The sequence below is a fragment of the Triticum urartu genome, chromosome 7A (assembly GCF_056163025.1).
Source record: "Triticum urartu cultivar PI428250 chromosome 7A, HENAU_Tu73, whole genome shotgun sequence".
In the NCBI taxonomy this organism is placed as follows: domain Eukaryota; kingdom Viridiplantae; phylum Streptophyta; class Magnoliopsida; order Poales; family Poaceae; genus Triticum; species Triticum urartu.
Window position 1 is genome coordinate 495,997,685 of NC_141879.1, and position 10,863 is coordinate 496,008,547.

General features: G+C 41.7%; 1 protein-coding gene across 1 annotated transcript; it reads right to left on the bottom strand.

Moving 5' to 3' along the window:
• Positions 1-8,204: 8,204 nt before the first annotated feature.
• On the bottom strand, positions 8,205-9,781 carry LOC125520985 (peroxidase 1). The gene is made up of 3 exons (XM_048686022.2): positions 9,515-9,781; positions 8,956-9,387; positions 8,205-8,836 (listed from the first exon to the last, which is right to left on the bottom strand). Exons 1-3 carry the CDS (start codon positions 9,740-9,742, stop codon positions 8,426-8,428), a joined length of 1,071 nt encoding a protein of 356 aa, XP_048541979.2. The 5' UTR covers positions 9,743-9,781; the 3' UTR covers positions 8,205-8,425.
• Between the last annotated feature and the right edge of the window lie 1,082 nt (positions 9,782-10,863).

Genomic DNA, 10,863 nt, shown 5'->3' on the forward strand with positions numbered 1-10,863 from the left:
TTTATTAAAGAAGAATTGTATATGATACAACCAGAAGGTTTTGTCAATCCTAAAGGTGCTAACAAAATATGCAAGCTCCAGTGATCCATCTATGGACTGGTGCAAGCATCTCGGAGTTGGAATATACGCTTTGATAAGTTGATCAAAGCATATAGTTTTATACAGACTTGCGATGAAGCCTGTATTTACAAGAAAGTGAGTGGGAGCACTATAGCATTTCTGATAAGTATATGTGAATGACATATTGTTGATCGGAAATAATGTAGAATTAATCTGCAAAGCATAAAGGAGTGTTCTTAAAGAAGTTTTTCAAAGAAAGACCTCGGTGAAGCTGCTTACATATTAAGCATCAAAATCTATAGAGATAGATCAAGACGCTTGATAAGTTTTTTCAATGAGTACATACCTTGACAATATTTTGAAGTAGTTCAAAAATAGAACAGTCAAAAAAAGAGTTCTTGGCTGTGTTATAAGGTATGAAATTGAGTAAGACTCAAAGCCCGACCACGGCAGAAGATAGAAAGAGAATGAAAGTCATTCCCTATGCCTCAGCCATAGGTTCTATAAAGTACAATAATGATCTAAGAGTAGATCACTGGACATTGGTCAAAATTATCCTTAGTGGAATAAGGAAATATTTCTCAATTATGGAGGTGACAAAAGGTTCGTCGTAAAAAGTTACGTCGATGCAAGTTTTGACATAGATCTGGATGACTCTAAGTCTCGATCTAGATACACATTAAAAGTGGGAGCAATTAGCTAGAGTAGCTCCGTGCAGAGCATTGTAGACATAGAATTCGCAAAATACTTACGGATCTGTATGTGACAGACCCGTTGATTAAAATTATCTCACAAGCAAAACATGATCACACCTTAGTACTCTTTGGGTGTTAATCACATAAATAATGTGAACTAGATTATTGACTCTAGTAAACCCTTTGGGTATAGGTCACATGACAATGTGAACTATGGGTGTTAATCACATGGTGATGTGAACTCTTAGTGTTGAATCACATGGCGATGTGAACTAGATTATTGACTCTAGTGCAAGTGGGAGACTGAAGGAAATATGCCCTAGAGGCAATAATAAAGTTATTATTTATTTCCTTATATCATGATAAATGTTTATTATTCATGCTAGAATTGTATTAACCGGAAACATAATACATGTGTGAATACATAGACAAACAAAGTGTCACTAGTTTGCCTCTACTTGACTAGCTCGTTAATCAAAGATGGTTATGTTTCCTAACCATGGACAAAGAGTTGTTATTTGATTAACGGGATCACATCATTAGGTGAATGATCTGATTGACATGACCCATTCCATTAGCTTAGCACCCGATCGTTTAGTACGTTGCTATTGCTTTCTTCATGACTTATACATGTTCCTATGACTATGAGATTATGCAACTCCCGTTTGCCGGAGGAACACTTTGTGTGCTACCAAACGTCACAACGTAACTGGGTGATTATAAAGGTGCTCTACAGGTGTCTCCAAAGGTACATGTTGGGTTGGCGTATTTCGAGATTAGGATTTGTCACTCCGATTGTCGGAGAGGTATCTCTGGGCCCTCTCGGTAATGCACATCACATAAAGCCTTGCAAGCATTGCAACTAATGAGTTAGTTGTGAGATGATGTATTACGGAACGAGTAAAGAGACTCGCCGGTAACGAGATTGAACTAGTTATTGAGATACCGACGATCGAATCTCGGGAAAGTAACATACCGATGACAAAGGGAACAACGTATGTTGTTATGCGGTCTGACCGATAAAGATCTTTGTAGAATATGTAGGAGCCAATATGAGCATCCAGGTTCCTCTATTGGTTATTGACCGGAGACATGTCTCGGTCATGTCTACATTGTTCTCGAACCGTAGGGTCCGCACGCTTAAGGTTTCGATGACAGTTATATTATGAGTTTATGAGTTTTGATGTACCGAAGTTTGTTCAGAGTCCCGGATGTGATCACGGACATGACGAGGAGTCTCGAAATGGTCGAGACATAAAGATTGATATATTGGAAGCCTATGATTGGATATCGGAAGTGTTCCGGATGAAATCGGGATTTTACCGGAGTACCGGGAGGTTACCGGAACCCCCCGGGAGGTATATGGGCCTTAGTGGGCCTTAGTGGAAGAGAGGAGAGGTGGCTATAGATGGGCCGCGCGCCCCTCCCCCCCCCCTTGGTCCGAATAGGACAAGGAGAGGGGGCCGGCCCCCCTTCCTCCTCTTTCTCCTCTTTTCCCCCCTCCGCGAATCCTATTCCAACTAGGAAAGGGGGGAGTCCTACTCCCGGAGGGAGTAGGACTCCTCCTGGCGCGCCTCCTCTTGGCCGGCCAGCCCCCCCACCTTTTGAGCCTATATATACGGAGGCAAGGGGCACCCCTAGAGACACAAGTTGATCCACGTGATCATATTCTTAGCCGTGTGCGGTGCCCCCTTCCACCATAGTCCTCGATAATATTGTAGCGGTGCTTAGGCGAAGCCCTGCAACAGTAGAACATCAAGATCGTCACCATGCCGTCGTGCTGACGGAACTCTTCCCCGACACTTTGCTGGATCGGAGTCCGGGGATCGTCATCGAGCTGAACGTGTGCTAGAACTCGGAGGTGCCATAGTTTCGGTGCTTGATCGGTCGGGCCGTGGAGACGTACGACTACATCAACCAAGTTAACGCTTCCGTTGTCGATCTACAAGGGTACGTAGATCACACTCTCCCCCTCTCGTTGCTATGCATCACCATGATCTTGCGTGTGCGTAGGAAATTTTTTGAAATTACTACGAAACCCAACAGCAGTCCAGTGTGCCGCTCGCCGGCTGGCGCCCTCTCCTCTTGCGCGATGGCATGCTCCAGTCTAGTATGCGCCTAGTCGTCCGACATCCTATTCTCTCGCATGCTGGCGTGCTCCAGTCCAGTTCGCCCTCGGCTGGCTGGCGTGCTCTCCTCTCGCGCGATGGAATTGGAGGCAAGTGCAATTCCAGCACCCACCACCAGGTCAGTTCATGTCTGCCTACATGCCTGCGATCTGCTTGTGTTTATGCCAATATGGTTTTCCTTGTTCACCGACAGCCTCTAGTGGCAGTTTACATAATCTGTCCACCTCCTCACGTTTAATGCTCACCAACTAACCCACATTGAACGATCACAGTCGATGAATGAATGCATCGGAACGTTCCAGACACACCACAAACTAGTGCAGAGCAGAGTATCCAACGCGTTTCTCCCTTTAGTTTGGCTTGCTTGTTTGTTTGTGCTCAACTTCAGCACTGTCTTTCTTCAAGTAACATAATATGATCAAGTCAAGCCATTGGATGCTAGTCCTAGGTTAAAGAGGACTTTGTTCGGTCAAGTCTCAAGTCAAGCAAAATTAGTACTCTCTCTTGCACTTTTCTTATCTACTCTAGTGGCCTTTGGTCGGTCAAGTCAAGCTCTACACTGAATCACTCTAGCAGGGTCAACTCCCCTCGGCCGGCGCTTGCCTCTACCACCCTGCTGCTCCGCCTCGTCCGCCGAAACGCTACTGTTTTTTCTCATCACTACTATTTTTCTTTCATGTGTGAAGATGGAAAGGGAAAAAATTAATGTGGTGTTTTGCAGTGGTAGTTTTGATCTGAAGAAAAGCTATTGAAAGCATAATGTGGTAATTTATGCATAAACAACATGGTAGTATACCAGTGGCGGAGCTTCGAAGAAAATACTAGGTGGGCCAACTCAAAGGAGAGTACCAAAAGTTTTAAGATTCTCAACCATACTATCCGGGTTTTTTCATCAATTGATTGAATTTCAGAGTATTCAAAGTGTTATAAATAGCTGACAACTCGAGGGAAATTGGCATTGATTGATAAATGTGCATTTTAGGAGAAAAGAAAAGTACATATGAGGCTCAGCACCCAGCAGTGCTCGTTGAATCTGGTGTTGCTACATACATGTCGTCAGTTACCATGAGGAGAGAGTATTCTGGCTTGGCCTGATCATCTAAACCTGCTGCTTAGTACTACAGGTGGTGGGCTGGGTTGGCTTCTGATGCATAGTTGAAATAAAAGAGCACAAATCCTGGGCGGGCCACAACCCAGTTTTGCCTTAAAGAAGCTCCGCCCTGTAGTATACACACCTTATACCTGGTAACTTATGTACACAAGCTGTAGACCTGATAACTTCATACAAACACCACAATAAGTTCGACCAGATAAAATTTTGTTCAAACATGTGCACTCAAAAACTTTTGTTTACATAATATGGTGATATATGCACCAAAGAACTAATAACTTAGATACAAATACTGTGGTAACTGTGACCTTGAGGAAAAACTTGTTGAAAACAACTCCGGTAAGTGTAAATAACATGATAATATACGAACCGCATAGTTGATAACTCCATGTTAACTTTGAGGGGGGGGGGGTTGTTAAAAACATGCACTCGATAACTTTTGTAAATAGTACGGTAATATACAATCAGTAGATCTGATAACTTGGATAGAAACACCATGATAACATTGACCAGAGGGAAAAAGTTGTTGAAAACATACCTCCGGTAACTTTTCGTGTAAATAACATGATAACTTACATGCCATATATGCAGATAACTCATGCAGCCCATGCGAGATAACTTTCGATAAAAAAAGATCGTTGAAACATATCAACATGACATGAAAAATGGGGATAATTTGATTTTAGCCATGAAGACAAACGGAGGCGAGGAGGGGAAGGGTGGGAGTGGCGGCAGCGACATCGATGACCAAGCGGCCGTGGGAGGAGGCTATGCAGGCGGAGACGAGGCCGGGAATAAATACTACTTACAAACACCACGGTAATATTGACCAAGGAGGAAAAATGTGTTGAAAAATATGTTAGTGATAGCTTCTATGTAAGGAGAAAAATTGAAAAGCATGTCTCGCTAACTTCTATTCAAATAGCATGGTAGTATACATACTGCAGACATGATAACTTACACAAAAACATTGCGTTAACATCTAGGGAAAAAAGTTGTTGGAAACGTACCCTCGGTAAATTTTGTGTAAACATCATGGTAATATACGTACCACAAACTTGACAACTTAAGCACAAACATCATGATAACTTTGACCCGGATGAAGTTGTTGAAAAGCGTACCCTCGGTAATTTATGTGTAAATAACATGATGATTTACCCACCGAAGACCTGATAACTCTCGTTCAAACAGCATGGTAACTTTTTGACCCTAAGTTTTTTCGGTTGAAGAACATTAACCCCAATAAGTTCTAGGTAAATAGCACGGTAATGTATTTACTGTAGACACAATAACTTACGCAAAAACGGTATGGTAGCTTTGACCCATGAAAAAAGTTGTCGGGAACATATCGTTGGTAAATTTTGTATAAGTAGTATGGTAATATACGCATCGCAGATCTGATAAGTTACACAAAAAAACTATGATACGTTTGATTCGGGTGGATGAAGTTGTTAAAAATATACCCAAGAACTTATGTGTAAATAGCACGGTAATAGTCTTGATTTGGAGAAGAGTAGTAAAAAGTGGTTGAAAAATACACTGATAACTTTTGTATGTAAATAGCATAGTAAATCACACACCACAATCTTAATAAAGGTACAAACACTGCGGTAAATTTGATCTGGAGCAACAAATTGTTGAAAAGACCCCAAGTAACTTCTGTGTAAGTAGTGTAGTAATATACCCATCACATACCTGATACTAACTTACGTACAAATATCATGGTAATATTTGACTCGATGGGGAAATTGTTGAAAACATACTCCTGTAAATTTTGTGTAAATAGCATGGTTATATACACATCACATACCTACGTACAAACACCATGGTAACTTTGATCAAGCGAAAAAATATTTAAAACATACCCCAGGTAACTTATATGAAAACATCATGGTAAATACGAACCGCGACTGACAACTCATGTACAAGCGCCGATATAACATTGATCAAAGAGCATGGTAATATACGAACCACAAACCTAAAAACAACATGATAATATAAGAACCGCAGGCCCGATAATTTATATGAATACAACATGGTAATATATGGTTGGTGAACCATTTTTATGCCTTCGATAATTTATATGGAAATAGCACGGTAACATGCATATAATGGGTATGGTAGGCGTGGTAAATTTTGTCTGAAAAAAATCATTGGAACATGCCAACATGGGATCTAGTTTCGAAGATCTCGCCGCGACGAATCTTTTATGTAAAAACAACTTTTACATCGGATCGACGGTTTAGGCTACAAAACATTTTGAAATTTTGAAATAAAGATAATCTAGAATGACATCATTTTTTTGTCCTCTAGTGTATGTATATAATTAGGAGAAATGCACATGGAAGGAGAAAGAGTGTTAATATATGCATATATTTAAAGTGAAGAAAGTAGATGTGTGACAGTTTTGCTTATATAGCACACATGTGCCAAATACAACAGAACGCCATATATTATCTCCAAATGTTATACTTATTTCTGTTTTTTTACCGATGAAGTATTGCTATCCCATTTCGCATGAAAATTATCAAGCACGTTCGTTACACTAACAAAAACATCTTAAGAAATAACATTTTTTATTTTATATGCCACCCAGAGCCACAATGGCCATCACACTTTGCCTGCGTTTTCTCTCGCGCTGCAAAGCGAGCTATAAAACAAGCGCCCAACCCAACCTCGAGCTCACCTAAAGCAAAGCTAGCGAGCGAGCACATTTTTTGATTTTTTATTTTTGTGGGATTTCATTTCAATTAAAAAATATTCATGAGTTCGAGAAATGTTCATGAATTTGAGAAAAAAATCGCAAATTTGGGGGGGGGGGGGGGGGATGAAGTTAAAAAAAAGATTCACGAACTCAAAAATCGTCCATGAATTTGGAAAAGGTTCATGAATTCAAAAGATGTTAGGGAAGTTGAAAAAATGTTCACGGATTCGAAACTTATTCATGAGTTCAAAAAATGTTCAAGTGAATACAAAAAACTGTTCGTGGATTTAGAAAACTTCATGAAAGAAAAATATTCAATAATTTTAAAAATATTCTTGAATTCAGAAAAAGTTCACAAATTCAGTAAATGTTCACACGAATACAAATAATGTTCGTGAACATTTTTTGAAAGTCATGAACAGTTTTTGAAACCTGTGAAATTTCTTGAAATTATGAACATATTTTCAAATTCCAAACATTTAAAAACTTGACTTTTTGAATTGCGAACAAATTAAGGAAAGTCAAGCATTTTAAGAAAAAATACGAACAAATTTTAAAACGTGAACACCTTTTGTAATCTCGAGCATATTTTGAAAAATCATTTTTTTAATTATTTAACTTTTTTGAAATTCGTGTATTTTTGAAAAAAAAATAGCGAAAGGAAGAAAATAGAAGAACAAGAAAAACATAATAGAAAAAAAATAACGAAGAAGAAAAAGCAAACAGGAAAGAAAAGAAAAGGAAAAACAGAAGGAAAACAAGGAAAACCGATACTTAAAAGATAGGGAAAAAGGAAAGAAAAAACCGAATGAAACCTTCCTAAAACCAGATTTTTTTTTTTGAGCCAATCCTAAAACCAGATGGAAGGCTCCAAAATGACCAAAAAAATGCTGTTGAGTCTTGAATGACCCCTTCACGTGTGGTAATGGGCCGGCCCACAGGAGGGTCCGGATGAGTGATCACCGTCTTAGACGTTGCAATAGTCTAAACATATCAGGTGTGACAGGAGTAGAGTACTCACTCCATCATTAGGGGCTGAACCTGAGTAAATCCTCGTGTGTACTCCCATTTAAGCCCACTGCACACTCATAGTTCCTCCATCACTACCCTTCTACTTTCTGTCAGATTCTTATGTAGAAAAAGGAATTTACTGTCAGATTCATTCCCACAAAAGGATGAATCAATCAGTTTGGACAAGTGAGATAGTCACTCGTTGCCGAAGACCGTTTGTCATCCTCTACAGACCTTTTTTCCTGGATACTGCTCGAAATGTTGTAAGTATTTTGCTGGCTTAATTGAATTTTTTTATTTAGAATCGATGAAACTTCTGTTTTGCTAGATTAGAATCACGTTAATTTATGGAAGTGTCAGTCCATTATGTCGAAGTTGGCCATATCTCGTAGTATTAATTTTGTCACTCAAGTGTGGAGTATGACGTTGTCCATATTTTCTGAAAGTAACCTTCTCCATCATCTCGTCCATTTCTTGAATTTAGAACACGTAACTAAAAGGACAAAACATTCCATTGTCATCTTGGTGAAATTCACAACACACTATTCCCATGCGCAACATTGTAATAACAAAAACCTTTCTCTTGCATCGTTACAAGAAAAACTAAGAAACAGACGGAAAAATACAAACAAACAAAAAAGCAGGACGACATTTTCTTCCCTTCAGTTGTTCTGCATGCTTGTTTTCTTTGTCAAATCAAGGACCTAAACAGCCACTAGCTCGTCGCTATTCCAGCGAATTCAGCAGAGTCGGGTCCATCATTGATCTCAAGACCAACGCTCCCCTTGTTTATGACCCTGCAGCTGAGCCTTATCTCCCCCTGCGTTCCTGTCAGCACCTCGATGTCCCCCATCTTCACCATGGACTTGACAAACTTGCTCTTCCAACTCTTCTCGCTTTTGACAAACGCGTCGACCGATGCTTTCAGAGTCGAGTTCGTGAGCAACGCCTGGTCCGACGTGAACAGGCCCAGGTTGTTGGTCAGACCCACGTAATACTTGTTGTCCAGCAGCGTCGGGGTGATGATGTCCATATCCGTCGTCGTGGTTGGGAAGAACTGGCTGCTGTTGGCAGGGCATATGCTTTTCAGCAGGAAGGCGTAGGCCGAGCTCATCGTAGGATCAACCTGGCAGTAAATCAATCACCATATTAGAGAAATGGGAGATACTGGACGCATAGCATAATAATGTCCAAAAGGAAAATGTCTGACATCTGGCGGCAGTTTTGAACACCATTGTATTATACCTGGCTGGTGTTGCTGAAGGCATATAGCCTGTTTGTGAAGGACGAGCAGCGGGAGACGCCTATGGTGTGCGCACCGGAGAGGACGACCATGTCCTCGGCCGTGAGGTTCTTGAGGGTGAAGTTGCCGACCAGCTCGGCCGCCGTTGAGAGCGGCGAGGGTAGGTTGCTGAGGGCGCTCGCGTTGGTGGAAATCCTGCCGTCGCGGCGCCCGGCGGGCACCTTGTAGGTAACATTTCCTGCTAGCGCGATGCTGTCACGGGCGGCGAAGGCGAGGATGTCCGCGCACGAGACCGTTTTGGGGCATTTCGCCTCGATGGCCTTCTTTGCAGTGTCGATCACCTCGAACCCACGGAGGCTGGGCTTGTTGGGGGGCGCGTCTTTCTCGGCGGTGTTGTTTGCTGTCGAGTCGATCAGGACTGAGCCATCACAACCCTGTTGCCATGTTGTAATTATGTTTAGTACGACAGTAGAGCACCTCGCAAATATTGCATATGCAGTTCAGGCTTATCTTGTGTTGACAGTGCAGGTATAAGAAACTAAATGCCATGAACACACGTACCTTGACAAAACAGTCGTGGAAGTGCAACCGGATGAGGCCAGCGGCGACACCGGTGTTGTTCTTGAAGGCAGCAGCCACCGCCTGCTGCACCAGGTTCTCTGCCGATGGGCAGCTCTTGCTGTAGAATCCGACTTTCAGGCCGGCGCCGACAGTGGCAACTGGGAAAAGGGCAAGGGCAACGGTGACCGCCGAGGTGAAGAGCATGCACTTCATGGAAAGGGAGCTCATTTCAGTTGCTTGTGTCTAGCCTTGGTGACTCCTGTTTCTGGATCTCATGGGTTTATATATAGCATACTGGGGTGTTTGGAAGGGCAAGTCTGTCAAAACAGGTGCAAAAGCTCGGCGCTGCACAAGCGGTGCGTGCCATATGCTTGATTTTCTTCTTCTTCGTCTTTGTGGCCATATCAACATGCTCCCTGAGATGCTAAAGCCAGCCCATGTGTGATGATCAAAGCCTTCTCTCCGGCCAAGGTAGAACAATGTTCTAGTTTTGCAGGTTAGGACGTAGTATCCTTAGCTGAATGAGGCTATTTTCAACACTGGAAAAAATAGCGCGCTATAGCGTATTGAGAATTGCGTCGTTAAATATATCAGTGTACAATATCTCGCTAATAGCATGCTATAGCACGATATAGCACGCTAATAGCATATTTTGAGGTCGCCGCTATTTTGCTGTAGCACGCTATTTTTCATTGATTTTCAAGCATGGTAGGTGACAGCGAGAGACAGACCGAGAGATCAAATCATGCATACCTTTCTTTGGGTTCTTATAGTCAGGGGTGTTCCAGAAACTGAGACGAGCTGCCGTCAAGCTTGAGGGAATAATGATGCTTTTTCGTACATTGGAATTTAACATGTTCGTCTTATGTTTGATTATTCTTACGCCTTGTGTTGATTTTTTTCCGAACCAATAAAGTGCTTGGACTCTGCTGTCTGGATCTCTTAACTTGTTTCAGTGACCATTATCATGAACTACTACGTGGAAGCATGTGGCATGTGACGAATTAATTGGACGGTTGAGGCTTACTGTAACTAGGAAAATTTGCCGAAATGTTGATGCACGAAGACAGATGGAACAAGCTTTAGAGCACGTTGCCTGCAAATAATCAACACTAAAGCAATTGCATCTAGCGAGCAGAGTTGAACAGCATCTACGACTTTGCTTTACGTGCATGGGATGGGATGGTATCACATTCTTCTCGCTTTTCATAAATACTGTATTTTTCTAATGCGTCTACTGCTCTTTCGCTTTGGATAGTCTGATCTTTCCTATTGTGCGAAAAGACTCGCCATGCATGCATATCAGCATGGGTTCTGCTCCAAAGGAGATACCTAAACAGAATGTTCTT